Here is a 19,745-nt window from a genome sequence, read left to right as displayed (position 1 = left end):
CTACTGGACTCTTAGAATATTTTGCTGAGTTAACACACCTATAATAGTCAAATAATGGAACTAAACAAAAAAAGGGGATATAGATGAATGTCCATTTTGTATCTGTGTATTCAAAATGGTTAGGATAGATATACAGTTACATTCTCTTAACGAATAGAGGGATTTGTTCTAATAGTGTTTGTAAATAGGATATCATGTCTGCATCTTGTACAGCAAGTAACCACTAAGAAGAGAATTTACAATGTGTTAATTATTGAAACTGTCCTACCAATTTGATTTGAAACTGCCTCATTGCTATTTGTTTCTCAATAAAATTATGGAGAAAAGAAAAAAGAATATACTCCAGAACCAAGGATAATCTGGCCCCTTGCCAAGTTGGCCACCAAAACTGGGTGTGGTGTTGCACACCTGTAATCCCAATGCTGAGGAGGCTGAGATAGGAGGATCACTATGAGTCTGAGCTGCATAGTGACACCCTGCACAAAATAAATAAATAAAGGATTAAAAAATCATTATGACCCTTATAATTTCTTCATACTTATTAAGTGCCAAATATTTTTTCCAGAGCCTCACAAATATATAATTTCATTTAATTCATATCTATTTATCTTCATCAACAGCTTTGTGATGTGTTAGCATTTTCCTTTCAGACAAGAAAATTAAGGCTCAGAATTTTAAACTCTACCCATAGTCACTTGATTAAGTCTGTCCCAACTCCATCAATGTCACACCATTGAGATCCTTGCCAGAAATTGTGCATCCTGATATGAACCCTTGACTCTGGGCTGGGCTTGTCCAAATGCCCTGAGATATGTCATAAACTCAAATACTCTTCCTAACCACTTTGAATGTCATTGTCAATTACAGAGGAAGCTTCATACATAATTAACTTTGGAATACACAAGAAACACTCACCCACCTTGAAGTTCATTGGGCAGTATGGCAACGGTCTTAAAAGGTAGGTATTTTCCCCCCTTAATGCATGCATTATTGACACTGGAAACAGTATTAAAGGCAATGTTACACAGAATGAGCCAAACTATAAGACTTAAAAACAGTGTAAACTTGTGGAGAGGTTCTATGTTGTTCTAGAATCTCCACACCCATAACTGACTTGATTCATGAAACATTTTAAAAAGTAATTCTCATATACAGTCCAGGTGAATTTTCTCACAGAAATTTCTGAAGTGTATTTTTCAAACTTTATTGCATCTGTACATTCTTTTGTTTTTCAAACCATCCTGTAGCCTAAATGTTGTAACTACAGCTTTGTCTAGCTTGTCTCAATAAGAAGGGAGGCCTGAGGCCCACCTGTGGTCCCACAAGGTGCAGTGATTGTTCTTCTTAACCTGGGATGGAACCTGATCTCAGTAGCACTGTCTGGAGCAAGAGTGAGGCTGGATCCACTCCATTTCTTCAGTGCTACTTTGAGAAGTAAGATCATGATTGTGCCCCTTGGTGGTAGGTCAGTAAGGCAGGTTGTTGAAAAGAGTTGCCCATTACAGGACACCTAGCCATGCCTCCTTATTTTTCTTACTTTTGCTATCTGGGGTATAAATCATTATATTCTTTGTCTTCCATATAGTGGGTCCATGAGAATTGGAAAAGACTTCATCCTTTTTACAAAGAAGGAAGAGACAATGACCTGTGTGCTTTTCTCTCAGACGTTCTGTGAAGAAGAAGGTCTGAGTGAGGTAAGATTTGGGCCAGTGTCACTTCCTTTATCCTTCAGGGACCCACTGAAGCCCATCTGGCTGTCACGAAGTTTTCAGCCTTGTCACAAACCAAAGCAGAATCATATGAATTAAATAGATGACAGAGATATGCTGTTGGAAAAGAGTACTCTTCAGTGAGTGTGTGGAGCTGTTATTACCAAATGGTTAAAAGCAGTGATAGAGCTGGGAGGTTAGAGAGCCATGAAGGCCAAAATGCCTATTTATTTTCTTTTTCTTCACTTCTCATACATGCACAGCCTTCTGGCCCCCTTTACTCCCAAGACAGTGCTCTCATAATTTTGCTTAGGTCAGTGTTCAGTAGATACACTGTGAAAACAGTTCACACTGTGTTACATCTTAAGTGACTTTAGTTTATTTGTGGCTTTTTATTTCTTCTAGAATTCATAACAGACTGCCCAGCTGTCCTTTCCACTACTACTGAATGTTTTCCTGGTTTTCTGTATTTAGTGACTCAGATCATCTCAGTTTCCAACTGTTCTTCCCATGAACATCATTTTCCTGATAACTCTGCTCCAGAGCCTCTTGTGCTGCAGCTTGCGCCCCTGCTTTCTGAGGCTGGCACTTAGGGGTCATTCTGCATCTGGCCCTGCTGTCATTGTCTGTCAGATCTCAGATCCCAGTGCTCTTCTTTCACAGCTTGCTCCCATCTCTTGACGTGTTCTGTAGCTACTGCTGCTTCTTTTTATTTTCTTTTGTATTTAGGGTAGGGCCTACAGGATCTACAGGGTCTCACTACACAGATCGGACTCATAGTGATTCTCCTGCCTTCAGCCTCGCAAGTGCTGGGATTACCAGTGTGTGCCACCATGCCCAGTCTCAATTGCCTTCTCAGCACACCCAGGATCGGGGCTGGCATGGCATGTAGCTACTGCTTGAACAAGAGTGCAGGCAGCACACTATTATGAGGCCCCACATTCATTACAGTGTTCTTGTCTCATCTCAAATTGGCTTGGTGTTGTTTCTACGGTAGAACGCATTTTTCCTTCAAAATTTTGAAGATGTTGCTCCATGATCTAGTTTGTAGTGTTGTTATTAAGAAATCTAAATTTCTTTGAATTTTATTCCCTTGTTTTGCATGTGGTCCATTCTTGTCTTTCCTCTTTCTGCTTTTTAAAAAAATTTTATTTATTTATTTATGTGTGTGTGTGTGGCTAGCTCAGCCCACCAGGGGGCGGGGCTGGCTGGCATGTGGTGCTGGGGGATTGAACCGCGGTCCCTGTATTTTGCTAAGCTTGTTCTAAGTAGGTGCTTTAGACTGAGCCATCTCACCAGCCCCATCATTTTTCATGTATAATTGACTCTAGACACAAATCACAACAGATAGATAGGATTGGATCTACAGACTTTTTTTTTTTTCGCGGAACCAGGGATTGAACTCAGGCCCCTGCACTTGCCAGGCAAGTGCTTATTCCACTGAGCCATCTCCCTGGCCCCTGATCTACAGACTTCTGATTAATACTTAATCTTCACAATATTAAGTTTTCCAATATAATTGAATGAGATACATTTTCCTTTATTTGTATCACCTTTAATTTCTTTCAACAATAAACAGTATTTCATTTTTCAAGGTATAAGACTTTCACCTTTTTGTTTGTATTTATTCTGATATATTTTATTCATTGTATGCTACTTAAATGGTTTTTTAAAAATTTTTTCTTGCTGGGCACAGTAGCACTCACCATCTATAACCCCAGCAGTCTGGGAGACTGCAGCAGGAAGACTGCAAATGTGAGCCCAGTCTGGGTAACTCAAATGATTCAGTGACAGCCTATCTCAAAATTTAAAAAAAAAAAAAAAAGTTAGGGATACATCTCAGAGTGAAAGTTGTATGGTTAAACCCAGATGGGCGTTCAGGGGTAGGGGCCAATTCCTTCTCCAATTGTTCTCTGCAGATGTATCAGTTTACTTTTATTCTACCAGTTTTTGTATTTAAAGTCAGTTTCATGTAAACATGTTTATCTTTTTACCCAATCTCCTAATTGGAATGTTTACATTCCAATCTTACACTTGATCTAATGATTAATAGTTACAATAAAATTACAGTCTTGCTAGTTTTCTGATTCATCTTTTTTTAAATGTCTCATTAAATGGTTTATTTGTTCGTTTTGAGACAAGGTCTCACTATGTAGTTCAGGGTAGATTTGAATTCACCAGATAGCCTAGGCTGGTCTTGAACTCATGGAGATCCTCCTGCCTCAGCCTTCCACTACAAGTGGCCAAAATGATTATTTAATGAGTCTTTAATTTCTACTATCTGCTACTTTTCTTTTAAAAGCTTTTTAGTTGGTTTCACTAGGGTTTATAAATATACATCTTGGCCCTGCCCCTAAGGTGCACTGAGAGGGCAATTGAGACTGGAAGTAGTGTCATGCACCTGTAATCCCAGTGCTTGAGAGACTGAAAAACAGGAAGAATCACTGAGTCTGATCTGTATAGTGTGACCCTGTACTAAATACATTAAAAATACACACACATGAGCCAGGCAGATGGCTCAGTAGAATAAACACTTGCCTGGCAAGCACAAGGGCTGGAGTTCAATCCCCAGTTCCGCCAAAAAAGAAAAAAACAAAACAAAACGAAAACACCACGCACACATTTTATTCTTCCTCAAATGCCTAAAACTTATTTATCAATACCTTTACATGGAGTATACTTTCTATCTGAGGTGTTTGCTCTATCTTGAAATGACTTTTTTACAATATATCATTTAGTCTCTGGTCAAATATTACTTCCTCTGGACCAGCCAAATAGCTCACCCGATTAAAGCACCCTCAAGCAGGTGCAGGGGCTGGGATATAATCCCCAGGCCCACAGTGCCGACCCCGTCCCCAGGGCACACTGAGACAACAATTAAGACTAGGCATGGTGGTGCGCTCCCTGTACCCAGCACTTGGGAGGCTGTAAACAGGCAGATCACTATGAGTCCGATCTAGTAGTAAGACCCTGAACACCTTGCAGACCCTTCCCTAAAATACAGAAAAAAAAAAAAAGAAAAAAGTTACTTCCTCAAGGAAGTGTTTTATAAACTATCTTATCTATAATAGCACTCATACTTAGAAACTCAGTATTTTATTTTTCTTTATAGCCTTTATCTGAAATTATATTTTTGCTGTGTCTCCTGACTCAGAACACTTCATGTAATAACAGACTTCCTTTTTTCTTTCCTGCTTTACCCTCCACACTTAATAGTCTGTATATTATTTTTCAAGTGAACAAATATATTCATTTGATTATATGATAAACACATAATTATACAAGACTAAGTAAAATACAAAATGTTTCAAACCATTTTGATATCTTGATAATATGCTACAGAATAAAGCAGTACTCAAATTTTTGTTATGACTGATTGGCTTGTAGTTATATTTGAGAAAAGGAGAAAGAGAAGAGCTAAAATAAAAATCTTGGTCAAAAATAGCTCAACAGATGACAAGAAACTCGAAGGCAGAATTTTACAGATGAAGAAGCAATAAATGGGATGAATATGAGCATAATAAAAATATGTTATATACATATACAGAAAAACCAAATTAATCTCATTATTCTATTTTACTAATATGCACTAATTTAAAAAAAATTTAAATGTACCTGTGATCTGATCTATGCACTGAAAGTATATTCAAGTTTAAAAAGGAACTATACACTATACACTACCTCACTACTAGCTATTACAAAATGAAACAGAAAATGCCAAGAGTTCAGAAGGATGTGGAAAAACTGCAAACTTGGTAGCACTGCTATTGGGAATGTAGAATGGCAGAGCCATTATGAAAAGCATTTTAGTGCTTAAAAAAATTAGACATGGAATTATGTATGATTCAACAATGTCAAAGAATTAAAAGCAGGCACTCAAGCAAACACGTATGCACAATGTTTATAAAGCATTACTGACCACAGCCAAACATGCAAATAATCCAAATGATCAGAAACACATGAATGAATAAAGGCATTAACAAACAGAATGGAATATTCAGACATAAAAACTAACTATTTCTCAACAAGGATGGACCTTGCAAATACAGACCAGACATAAAAGGTCAAATATTGCATCATTCCACTTATATAAGTTCCACCGACTAGGTATAGTATAGTCATAAAAATGGGAAAAAGAATAGAGGTTATTAGGGATGGAGAAAGGAAGACTGTTACAATGGTACAGAACTTGTTTGCAATGATGAAAAATTCTAGAAATAGTGGTTACCATTATTACAAATGTATGTAATGCTAATGAATTACATGAAATAAATTGTATATATATTTTACAATAAAAAAATTCACCAGGAATTGAGAAATGAATAAATATCGTAAGTGAAAAAATGAGACAACAGTCACATATTTCATAATTCCATTACATGAAACAGAAAGGACAAAACGATGGTGACAGAAAACAAAGAGGTTTCTGAAATGTAGACAGTGATCTGTAGGAACAAAGAGAAATTTTGAAAGTATTCATGGAAATATTCATCATTTTAATTGTGGTGGTGATAACGTAACTATATATATTTCAAATACATTAATTTATACAATAATCTCATAAATTTATTACATGTAACTTATACCTTAATAAAGTTCATTTTAAAAGTGAAATACATCTGACATAGTGTAACTCTACTTAATCTTTTTTTTTTAACTTAATCATTTTGAAACACAACAAGTAAAACTGTACTGAGGCATCCAAGACCACACCATTAACAAAATCACTAAAACCTAGTTTAGAATCAGTGTCTTGAGTCTTAATTGACCTTGGAAGGCTAGGGCCAAAATGTTGGCTTTCCTTGCGGCCCTCCTTTTTCTCTAATTCTGGTCTGCAAACTTAGGTTATTAACCCTCCAGAAGAGTTTATTGGTATAACCATACAACCTAGGCTGTTAAGCTTAACCTCACTATCTGTCTGAATATCAAACATCTTAGGCATAACATGAAACAGGTATTTTTCATCAAGTATTGATATGTTGAACTTTTAAGTCCCTACAGAATACGAGGAAAAAACATTTAAAAAATAGGCATAAAGAATTATATACTTCTTATGTTTACACATAAGTCCAGAAATCTAACCATATACAACCTTGTAACAGGACAGTCCCACAACATTCCTTTTCCTGTCTCCTGCCTTCATTCACTACCCACTTCTTTTTGAACAATCATCTACCCGAGACAGCACAGCAGCAACTGGCATGTCATGACAAGCAGCCCTTATTCAGAAGACCAGAATGACAGGCGCTCCAAGCATGAACCTACTATTACAAATTGCCATCTTCAGTGTAGTTGCTTAGTTCACAGGTGTCAGAATATATAGTTAGTCAAGGTGAGAATCATTCCAATTAACTGCTAGATTCAAAAATCTTCTGGAGATTCTCAGGATCATTGCCTTACCCATGCTCTACATATAACTATATGGATTGCCCCTGTCCTGTTTCCTAGCTCTTTTCCTTTCCCTCTCTTAATTATTTAGTCCTCAAGTTCTTGCTTTCCTGTTAGTTATATTATACCTTTCTATTTGTATTTCTTCTTTTGAGTTCTTATACTAGGGAAACTATACAATATTTACCCATGTGTGTCTGGTTTATTTCACTTATATCTTCAAGTGGCATCCACTTCAATACAAGGGCTTTGAATTTATCATTCTTTATAGCTGAATAATACTCCATTGTATAAAAATACCACAGCTTTTTCATCCATTCCTCAGGTGACGGGCATCTTGGTTGTTTCCAAGATTTGGCTATCACAAACTGTGCTGTTATAAACATAGGAACACACATATCACTATGATATGATGTTTTCAAATCCTCCGGGAAAATTCCCAGTAGAGGAATAGCTGGTTTAAATGGTATTTCCAGTCCAAGTTTTCTAAGGAGTCTCCACACTGATTTCCATAATGGTTGCACCAGTCTACATTCCCACCAGCAGTAAAGAAGGGTTTCCTCTTCCCCATAGCCTCTCCCAACATTTGTTATTGGTTGATCTCTTTACAATAGCCATTCTTTCTGGAGTGAGATAGTATCTCAGTGTTGTTTTAATTTGCATTTCACAGATGGCTAGTGATGTGGAGCATTTTTTCATATATTTATTTGCTTCTTTAATTTCATGCTCTGAGAAGTGTGTGTTCATCTCAGATGCCTATTTCTGGACTGGGTCTTTAAATTTTGGGGCCCTAGTGTTTTTTAGTTCTTTATAAATCCTAGACAGCAGACCTTTGTCTGAGTACTTATTTGTCATGATTTTTTCCAAATTTGTGGGTTGACTTTTCAAGGTCAATTAAGTCTCAGGACATATGAGAACTTGTACTGTAACGTCATGTAACTCAGTAGTGTCCCAAATTTTCTGATCAAGGAGATTATGGAGCCAAAGAGGAAAGTGATCGATGATGTAGAGTGTGCCTAAGGAGAGTCACATGGAAAAAAAAAAACATTTTCTCAGGCTTTTACAGAGAGCACACTGGCCTAACAACGGCCATGACTCATCAACATGACTGACACTGGCAAAGGTTCTACAATCAGAGGTACAGGATCTCAGGATAAATCCTGAGCAGATTTCACTGACCTTATCAGATCCAAAAGCTACAACTCTTGTTGCATAGGGCTTGCTTTATCTTGGTCTTAACCATCCAGCAGAAAAATATAAAAATGAAGTATAAGAAGTAAAGCCATGGTGTTATGTTGAGCTGTAGGGGACTCTATCAACAATTTCTGACATTGCCAGTCAAGCAGAAGACCCAGTACTATTATGGACTACTGGACTCTTTTAGAATATTTTGCTGAGTTAACACACCTGTAATATTCAAATGACGGAACTAAACAAAAAAGAGGATACAGATGAATGTCCATTTTGTATCTGGGTATTGAAAATGGTTAGGATAGATATATAGTTACATTCTCTTAATGAATAGAGGAATTTGTTTTAATAGTGTTTGTAAATAGGATACATGTCCGCATCCTGTACAGCAAATAACCCATAGGAAGAGGGTATGTAATGTGTTAATTATTGAAACTGTCTTATCAATTTGATTTGAAACTGTCTCATTGTTATTTGTTTCTCAATAAAATTATGGGGGAAAAAAAGCTTCTATTCAGTTGTAGTGGGAGATGGGTATGGACGGTTGAAATTCAATATTTTCTGCTTGAATTCAGGTTTTAAAGCTTTATTCTAGGAGTTTAAGAATTCATAAAGTTACACTGAAAGGCTGCAATCAAAACACATAGCCAATGTTCATTTTCTACCAGTAGTACACTTTGTAAAGCAACTACTCTTTTCTCAAAATCCCAAAGCACAAAATATTTATCCTTAAATTTTAAGCATATGCTGTCTTCTGAAGCTGTATCAAAAAAGACTAATCATTTTTTCACAAGATTGCTTCTTGAAAATTTGAAATGATACATGTATGAATTTTAAAGTTCTTTACTGCAGCCTAAAAAAACCAAAGGCCCCTACCTTCTTTCCTATATTGGCCACAATATTCTCTATAAATGCTCATATAAGTTTGGCTTCAAATTACATGATACATTACAACTCTGCAAACTATTTAGAATACTTTGGAGTATTATGCTTCTAGGAAGACTAGTCTTGAGATTTTGAGATTGAGGGTTGGGAGAGACAGGTACCTTATATTAGTAGCTAATTTCACATGTCCTATCAATTAAAATCTCTAGGTTTTGTAACATAAGGCACTGATAAGATCTATCTTCAAATTTTAAACCTAAAGACAAAGCTATGAGGGGGCCTGCCCATTAACTCAGGTGCTTAAGTGCCTGCTGAAACAAAGCTGTCAGGTTCAGGATGCTATGGTTCGATCCCCTCATCCTCAAGCCAAACCAGACCTGCCCTGAAGGCATCCTGACCGCCCTCCCCGTCAAAAGACAAAGCTCTGAATTTTATGAAATTAACTTTTTATTCTGAAGACTTTGAAATGTTTTGGAATCTCAATTGATTCATCACCCAGTATGATCCATTTTGAAATATTTCATGTATAAAATTCTTAAACATGCCTTATATGTGAACATTTAAATATGAAATACAGCATGCAATGGTTTAAGAGACAAAGACCTTTGATACATCATAGGAACCTGAATAATCTCTTGATATACTTAATGACTTATAAAAACAATTAAGTTTACTACTTTCATCTTTATTTCTCTATCCTGAGCAGAAACTCTTTACCCATCCATGAAAGTCTACCAAATAAGTTGTAAATGTCAGTTTTTACTATAAAATAATTTTAACATACTCAAGATACTAATTTTTAGTGAGTCAGTCAATTGTCTACTTGTTCAGAAGACAGATGCTCGAGGCATTTTTGATGAAGCATCATTAATGTCACTGTACTCTTCAAATATCTAACCTTTGTTTACTTTATGTAAGAAATGTATTGTGCACCTTAAAATCTATACTGTCTCTCATATTCTATTTTTTATAAGAATGTTTACTTTTGTTTTTAATCTTTTTTTCTAAAATGTTTCCTTTATTTATTTATTTTTATGGTCAGCTCAGCCCACCCTGGGGGCGGGGCTGGCATGGCATGTGGTGCTGGGGATCGAACGGAAGTCCCTGCATGCTTGCCTAAGCTTGCCTAAGCAGGTGCTTTAGACCACTGAGCTATCTTGCCAGCCCGATCTCTCATATTCTAAGAATCACTTAATGTTCCTACAATCATTCTGCAAGTGATTTTAATATCTACGATATGTAACTTTCAGGAATTCAACCAAGGTTGTTTTACTGTTTCATTTGTTCTGTACATCACTATTTTATGTCTGTTTTACACTTAGAAAGGTACAGGGGGGCCTGCTGGTTAGCTCAGATGTTTAAGTGCCTGCTTAAGCAAATGCAGTAAGGCTCAGGATAATGTGGTTCAATCCCCAGATCCTCATGCCTTACCAGACCTGCCCTTAAGGCAACCTGAGCCAGAAAAAAAAAAAAAAGAAAAAAAAAATTGCCTGGCAAGCTCAAGGTCCTGAGTTCAACTCCCAGTACTGAAAAAATGAAAAAAAAAAAAAAAAAAGGAAAAGAAAAGAAAGTTACAAAAGCCTCAGTACATTTTGGTCATTTCTGCTTATTCGGTTAACTTTTTCCTTATAAACAAACACTCTATTCTTATGATCCACATCTACTTACAGGTCTCAGTAACTGAAAACACACAAAAAAAACCCTTAATTATTCTAATATACTGAGACTATAGCTCAGGTTTCATATAAGCATAATACTTATCTTTCTAAAGAAAATCACATCGCATTTGTTACTCATTTTAGCCTAATTCCAAAAATGATTCAATAATTCAATTTTGTTTCTCTTTTTAAGTTTCAATTTTATTGTTATTCCATAAACCAGGACAAAATTCTTGTGTTCTAGTCTTTCTAGTGTTAGTTTATCACTCTTGTTCATTTTTCTTAGCCATGTTTGGTAACACAATAGAAAAATACATGTTTATGGATTTTTCAAATACTAATTTTTCTTCTATCTTCTGACATTTACACCCAGATGATGATGCTGTTTCCTTAGTTTACTAGAAACAAATAATGTAGAACTTTATGGTTATTCTATTAGCCTTCCACATCCACTGCAGAGCTCTAGATTTACAAACACAATTTTTCTACCTATGCCTATCATAATCCAAATCCAACTTGAAAACTGAAACATGAAATAATATATTTTCAAAGATAGACAATGGACTTTTCTTTTTAGCTTTTATATTCCTAAAATAATGCTAATCTGAATTTGAGAATGGAAAATAATGTTTAAATTGCAAAAGATTAAGGCTAGCTATATAATCAGTACCTGTTTAGAATCCTACGTCAATTTAACTAATTTCTAAATTTTGCTAAACTTGATTAACTTCTCTCTTCTTGAAAAAATGTAGGCATACACCTTGACCTTCAAAATGTGTCAATATAGGAAGTTTCAACTATAGTATTTCACATAAGATATAAAATGCTAAGTTGTCAAAAAGGTTTTGGGAGGATTTTGGTGGTACCAGGGATTGAACTCAGGACCCTGCACTTACCAGGCAGGCACTTATGCTGCTGAGCTATATCCCTGGCTCATTACCAAAGTTTTAAATCAGATGATTATATATATTCTATATTTTGGGTAATATTCATCTGCACAATGAATAAAAACTGAACAAAGTCAGGATCACCTTTTATAAAAAGTATCTGAGCTGAACAACAGGTCTGACATACATTGCTTATTTTATGACATACACCATAATGTAAAAAAAGATCATTATTACCTGCTTGTGATAAAATTGTATAGGCAGGGAGGAAAAGGTAGAACAGGAGTTTTTAGGCCACAGTAAGACCCCTAAGTATCACAGAACATAAAATGGAATACTTTAAGAGTTCAATTAAAGTAAAGTACAAAATTATACAAAACAAGAGCACTAAAGTTGTGCTTTTTTATTTTTTGGTTTGAAGGGAAAGGGATAAGAAAGGTGAAAAAAGCGCTACCAGACTCCTTACCCATTGTTGTTGGTGCTGGAGCTTCCTGATGATATTTTCAGCTTGCTCCAGCTTAGCACTGGCCTCATCACTCTGTTGTTTGATGGTGGCCAACTCCCGTTTTACGAGGTAGTTTTCCTCAGCCTCCTGGGCTCTTGTCACTTGTCCCTTAGGACATAATTTTTTTGTGTGCAAAGCAATTTAGGATAGAGTCAAGAAAGACTGACTTTTTAAGGTTTAGTTATTACTTTGCCCCATTACAAAAAAATCACTTCAGAGAATAAAACAGACTAGGTAATTATTAGCTAGCAGTTTGTTATTGCTCCAGTAAATTTTGGGGAAACTAAATGAAAAATCCATCTCAACAATTCTTTCAGTCAATAAAACTTCACTTCATGCAATATTACTGAGTAGTACATGCAGGACTAAAATTTTCAATGATAGTGGTTAATATGACAGAATTCACTGATTGCCATTTTGGAACATATACTGTGAAAAATAATGTTAGCTTTAAAACGTGCAAGAAGGGTCTATCTGAATAAACCAAGATAACACAGTTATCAAAAATTAACCCATGTACCACCCAAAACATCATCTCTAAGAAAATGCATGTAAAGTTGCATGCATTAAAAATGAATTTCTAGGTTTAGGATTTTCCTTAGAATTAAGGTTAGAGAAAAGGCTTAAAAAATTATACCTGTATCAATCTATCTGCCAAGGAAGCACTTTCCTACAAAAGGAAAAATTCAGATAGAAATATAAGAGAAAGGAAATAAAAGTGTGATAAAATAAGGAATAAGAAGAAAAAAATCCAAATTTCACCTAATTTTCATTGCTAATCAAAATGGGCATTTAAATTTTAGAACTAATTTTTTAACTGAATGTGTTTTTATTCTTAAATCTTTAAGAAAAACATTTCAACAAAAATAAACTGAAAATCACATGTTTCTAAAACAGACCAAACCATAAATTTCAAATGGTTTATCTCAAATAAAATAAATTTTAAATATCTACATCTCTTTATGTTCAAAATTAACTGTGTCTAAAGCCATTTCTATGAAAGGAAGAAGAAATCTGAGCAAGCAATTACGTTTATGAAGTATGACAGCAATTAGTACAATAGCAACATCCAAAGAAACAAAGCAAGGAATATATGATGATTGAAATTAATGAGTTTAACTTAGCAAGCCCTAACAAAAGTAAACTTTTTGGTTGCAAAATACAATTAATATTTAAATATTTACAGGATTCTAAATGCTAAGTGACATATGTAGGTCATCTAAAGCAAATTTTTAAAAAATAAAATGTAAACATTTTCCTATAGCATCTTTATGCATCATTCCAATGATTCAATACAAATGCTTTGTGAAAATATTTCAATCAAAAAAATTTTTTAAACTTAAGAAGTTAATGTATTTTAGTACAAACCAGTAATAAGTGGGATAGGGGAAAGAGTATATAAATAATTAAAATGACTTTAAAAACAATTATGCTCAACATTTTTGTGAAGTCACCATATAAACTATCCTTAAAGCAACACTAATGCCATGAGAGACAAGAATATATCCAACTATACAACAAAGACAGGCATAGATGAAATATCCAATCCTTGTGCACTTCTATTTAAATATGAAATCATAAATACTTCAAAAAGGCAAACAGTGCAAACTATCCCTTTTGCCAGTTTTTCTTATCCATAGATGTTCAAAGAAGCCTTTACTATACTTGTCAGTAGCAGGAGGAGGACTGTCAAACCTACTTACTCTCAATTCTAGTTACCTTTCAATAAAGCAAAAGTAGAGACTGGGCATGGTGGTGCGCACCTATAATCCCAGTGCTTGGGAGGCTGAAAATAAGAGGATCACTAGGAGTCCAATCTGTGTGGTGAGACCTTGTAGACCCTGTACTAAATATATTTTAAAAAATAAAATAAAGTAAAAAATAAAGCAATGCAAAAATATGTATTCTTTTCAGACAGGGTCTGGATGCATAATTCAGTTTCGGCTGGCCTCAAACTCATAGCAATTCTCCTGTCAGCCTCTTCTTCAAAGTGCTAGGATGATTACAAGGCTATGTCACCACAGCTGACAAAGCACAATTCTTAAACTGTTTTTATTACTCAACTCACTGCATCAGAAGCAGAATTACAAGAGACATCACATTAAAAGCACAATATGAAAAATAGTTCAAAATGTTCACATTTGCCAGTTATTAGCCAAAATTTTTCTAACCAAAAATTTATGCACAATTTCCTTATGCAGAAAATCCTTTTGAGATTGAATTTTTAGATAAGGAATCAGTCACTTTGACTAAATTCAATCCTAAATTTTAAAGAAATCAATACTACATTTGACATGTGGTTAAGAAGACTATACAACATTTAAAACTCATCTTTAAAAGACATCACAATGTATTCCCATTTAAAAGAATATACTTTGTAGAATTTGTAAGAAATAACATTAAGGTGTTACTCTAATAATAAACCTCAGTTAAAACTTTAACATGAAATCTCACGAGCTAGTACCAATTTTATTAATAGTTATTTAGTAAAGTAATAAACCAGATAAACTTAGCATTCAATAACACAATGATGACACATACATCAATATTTTTGAGGATTTATTTAAAATATATGGTAAAATACTAAGCATTCAATAAATGCTTGCTGTAATGATTTACTTACTTTTTCTAATGTTTCAATGCGTTGTTTTAAAAGTCTATTTTCTGTGCGCAACCTCTGTTAAAAAATTTTTTAAGAAGAATAAAGATTACTACTTCAGTACTATAAATGTTTTCTTTAATACATAAGAAAAGACTAAGGCATGGGTACATTACCATCTGTCAAACTGTTACAGGCTTAGAGTAAGAAATACATAGCAAGAAATCATATTCCTCGTTCCAGCTCTGAATGAATTTTAAACATAACCTACAGAAGAAAACCCCTATCTTTTCCATAGTTACAATACTGTCATAAATGTTTTCATATTCCCGTTAGAAAAGATATCAATTTTCTTATTTCCTACAGAACCTATGTATACAAATATCAGTTGAATAAGAAAATTCAGATAAGCATGTCTAAGGGACAAATATTAAATTAAATGTTAGACTACAGCAATCACCATTTCAAAATTCCTTATATACTATAAATATAAAGAATGCATCATGAATTGTTTTCTACCCAAGAAAATTAAATTACTAGTATTTGCCAGCACTTCCTCCATGACCAAAGTAAAACAAGATATAAAAACAGAACTTTACCAAACTCCTCAATGCCTAACTCATAACATTTGTCAAACTACTATCAACTATTAAGTCCACACCATTTCATGTTGCAATCATCTTTTTATATTTTCCACTAATAAAATTTATTACTAACCTATATAAATTACTTCTTCATTTTCATATCCATTATGTTGTCCTTTCATTCTTTTTTTTTTTTTTTTTGGCAGTACTGGGGATGGAACTCAGGACCCTGCGCTTGCCAGGGAAATGCTTATTCTACTAAGCTATCTCCCCAGCCCCTGTCCTTTCATTCTTACCATTCCTCAAATTGCAAACCCCCTCACCTTTTTGTATCAGTTTGTTCCAAGGCTTTCAACCCAATCTTTTTCCAGTCCTATATTCCAACTTACAAATGTTTTCTTCAGAAAATCTAATCTAAAATAATAATTCAATTTATTATTTTTCTAGTAAACACCTAACTGTAGTTTATATAATACATAAAAGCCCAGGGAAATAAGATTATGAATTATAATATCTTTTTTTAAATTTTGTATTTTAGGGAAGGGCTTATAGGGTGTTTAGGGTCTCACCACTAGATCAGACTCTAGTGATCTGCCTGTTCACAGCCTCCCAAGAGCTGGGATTACAGGCACGCACCTCCATGCCCAGTCTCAATTGCCGTCTCAGCAAACCCCAGGGGTGGGGCCGGGCCTCAAATGGCAGGCCCAGAGATGGAACGCCCAGCCTCTTCGCCTGCTTGCAGGCATTTTAATCCTATTTGGCCAGCCCTTATGAATTATAATATCTTAAGTAAATTATAAATTAGAACAAATCTTGGTTATCAAAAAAATTTGTCGCAAATTGAATTCTTTTTTCTATTCACTAAAATATAGTAAATGATTTGGAATGGGCATTATTTCTGATTTCAGAATATAAAATAACAGTTTAAGAAATAGAAACTATTTCTCATTTCTTGGCTGCACATCTATGTGCAACATAGTAATCTATATAAATTCTCAATTATTCAATACTAGTACAGTCTAGAAAGCTTTAAAAAATTCTAAAATGTTCTCAGTCATTTTATCAATCAATATTAAAACTGTGTCTATCCTAAAATGTTTAGAAAATTAAGTTCAAACCATACAACTGAGTGAATAAAATTACTTAAATAATGCTAAAATTTAGAACTTAAAACATTCACCTGAGCTAAAGGCATGAGGATCTGAAGTTCAAGTCCAGCCTTATTTCAAAAACATAAAAAAATTCACTGGATTTACTTCCCCTACCTACTTAAATGTGAAAACTATTTTACTATAAATAAAACTCTAAACTGTAATTTCCCCCAATACTGAATGTCTTAACACCACTTCTTAAGGTTTTTATTTAATTTCCTTTTTAATAGTAGTGTCAATCAAAGCCTTGCATATTCACAGACCTTAACACCAGTCTTAAATTGTTTTATCGCCATTTGTGTGGTATCTACTTCATGCTGAGCTGATAAAAGACTTCCACTGGGCACAGTGGTATAAGCTTGTAATCTCAGCACTTGGGAGGCTAAAACAGGAGGATCACTGTGAGTTGGAGGCCAACCTAGGCTACAGAAGCAAGTTTAAGGCTAGCCTGCACTACACATAGTAAGACCCTGTTTCAATGCTCCCAACCCCCCAAAAAAACTCTCTTCAGCTAATACAGACCATTTCAGAGTTACCTTTACAAGTTAATGTCTTTTCTTTTGCTCTAATACAGTATTTTAATAACAATTAGAGCTTTGCAATCCTTTTGAAGATCTGGTAGAGATAATTTCCCCCATTCTTATTTTGTATGTCCTCCTCAAAACCCAGCTATTACTATATGGTACTAAAGTAATTAAAAGCTACTTGAAATTAGGCAGATTTAGATTTAAATCTTCATTCTCTAATATTTGTGCACAGCATTGAATGCCTTCTGGAAAACTAAAGTAATAAAACCTACAATGATATTAGAACATTTGAATGAGCACAGCAACTAACATTCACCAAATACTGATCTAATAATAAGCACAACTAATGATATTTTTGAAGTTCTGTATAAGTGTGACTATAATACATTTTATCTATTATTTAGTGTTTTTCTTTGCAATTTTTTTTAAACTGCTCAGAATTTTACAAGGAATTAAATTAAACTGGATTTACTACTTGTTATTTTGATGTGACAATCACATTTTTGTATAACAAGATTATTCTGTCTCTCCCCCTATGCATCATTTCAATGTGTCTACATGTAATTCTGGGTGTGGTGATTCATGCCTGTAATGCCAGCTCACAGGAAGCTAAGGGAGGATGATTTCCATGAGACTAAGTCCAGCCTGAACTGAACAGCAAGACTTGGGGGTGGGGGCTTTTATTGTTAGTTTACATCCTACTTTTCATCTAGGTCATTCTCAGAAATGCTTTTGTGGGGGCAGGGGGATAAGCACTTGCCTGGTAAGTGCAAGGTCCTAAATTCAATCCCTGGTACGACAAAAAATAAAATTAAATTAAATTAAATGTTAAAAAAAGAAATGCTTTTGTTTCTACTGTGTATGGGACTTATTTTTCCAAAATATTTTGAGGTGAATATTTAGGATGTTAGTAATTAAAATTTACAACTTCATTGATTTATTATTAGTCATCCTCATATTTTCTGGCAATATTTTACAAGATAAAAAGTATTAAGAGAATAATTACTAAATATAGTTATCTAAAAATGTGTATCTTGTATTTATACAAAAAAAAAAAAAAAACTTTTTTGGCCTACCAGATTAAAAAAAAAAAAAAAGAGACAAAGAAGGCAAAAACAAATGCTGGCAAAGTAGGCATGATGTGGTAACTCATTGCTAAAAAGAACATATCCTAGAAACACTGCTTAGGAAATTGATTTAGTATATCTCAAAAAGTCTGAAAAAATGTTAATATAATTTATAATTCTACTTCTTGTAGCTGGCTAAGGAAATACTGGTTGGGGCCAAAAACTATATACAAAGATGCTATTAAGAACATATCCTAGAAACACTGCTTAGGAAATTGATTTAGTATATCTCAAAAAGTCTTAAAAAATGTTAATATAATTTAAAATATAAAATAGCAATAAAGTTAAATGCAAAATTTGTATATTATGAAAATGAATAACTAATTCTACCAGTTGCCAGAATTGTGAATTTTCTATCACACAAAGCTTGCTAAATGACATCATATGTATTTAGATAGTATTTTTTTTTTTTTGTGGAACCAGGGATTGAACTCAGGCCCTTGCACTTGCCAGGGAAGTGGTTATTTTACTGAGCCATTTCCCCGGCTCCTTAGGTAGTATTTTAAAACCTTCAGTAAAAACCACTTGTACACAGATCATAAATAAGAAGCAAGCAAATTAATTGATGTCACATTTTTAAAAAATATACATACATGCCCAAAACTATGGCACATGACACTTTTATATAATGTTTCCTATCTCTAAATTAGAGAACGTGCAAAAGTAAGATTCTCATTTTAATATTTTGATTTGAACACATCTATAATCAAATTTATAATAACTTGGTAATGGATTTATAAAAGCTTTTAGTGATCAAGGCTAATAAACTACATGTATAAATAAAACATTAAACTAAAAAATATATCCAAAGTTTATAAATATAGTAAGTAACACATAAAACACAAAAAATCAGAATTAACAAAAGAATACTGGTCAAAATTTATCATAGATCTAGCAAAAATAAATATATTAATATTACTAAAGCATAACCTAGGGTACATATGTAATGACTGGTACTCAGTACTTTAAAGTTAGTCCTATACTTTTTGTATAGAAACCTATGTTGGAAGATAGCTGGAGCACTGTTCTGTTACCTAAGCAAGCCAGCTCAGAAGTTTAGGAAAGGCTGCTGCTATGCTTGGTTTTCTTACACTAACCAGGAAAAACTGCTAGTTTCATGCCACAGTCAATGCCTCTGGAGAAAGGGGAAAGGCAGTGTTAAAAGTTTATTCACAACTGTAGTCCTAGGAATCTGAATGAGAGAAATGAAAACCTAGCTTCACACAGACTTAATGTGAGTATTTATAGCAGCACTGCTCAACACCAGAAAAGTGTAAACAACCCACTGCTCCATCTACTGGTGAATGGATGAACATGCGGTATAGCCAGAAAATGAAATGCTACTTAGCAATAAAAAATAGACCCCTTCAACAGCCTACAATATGAATGAACCTCAAAAACAATATGAAAACTACACACTACATAATTCCACTTACATGAAATGTACAGAAAGACAATATTTCAGTACATAAAGTAAGAGCTGCGTAGCAAGACCCTGTACCAAATAAATAAAGATTAAAAAGAAAAAAAAAAA

General features: G+C 34.2%; 1 protein-coding gene across 6 annotated transcripts in view; it reads right to left on the bottom strand.

The window, feature by feature from the left end:
- Positions 1–19,745, bottom strand: part of Evi5 (ecotropic viral integration site 5) — a 253,121-nt gene that overhangs the window by 119,916 nt on the left and 113,460 nt on the right. For 4 of the 6 annotated variants that reach the window (XM_023720276.1, XM_023720272.1, XM_023720273.1 and 1 more), the window contains 3 exons: positions 14,847–14,900; positions 12,861–12,893; positions 12,185–12,331 (listed from right to left, as the gene is read on the bottom strand). In XM_023720276.1, the coding sequence (XP_023576044.1) occupies positions 12,185–12,331; positions 12,861–12,893; positions 14,847–14,900 (234 nt within the window). The remainder of the gene's footprint in view (positions 1–12,184; positions 12,332–12,860; positions 12,894–14,846; positions 14,901–19,745) is intronic. The other 2 variants (XM_023720274.1, XM_004635730.2) reach the window with 2 other exon arrangements.

The sequence above is a fragment of the Octodon degus genome, unplaced genomic scaffold, assembly GCF_000260255.1.
Source record: "Octodon degus isolate 3935 unplaced genomic scaffold, OctDeg1.0 scaffold00074, whole genome shotgun sequence".
In the NCBI taxonomy this organism is placed as follows: Eukaryota; Metazoa; Chordata; class Mammalia; order Rodentia; family Octodontidae; genus Octodon; species Octodon degus.
This window is presented reverse-complemented; position numbering and strand designations above follow the sequence as displayed.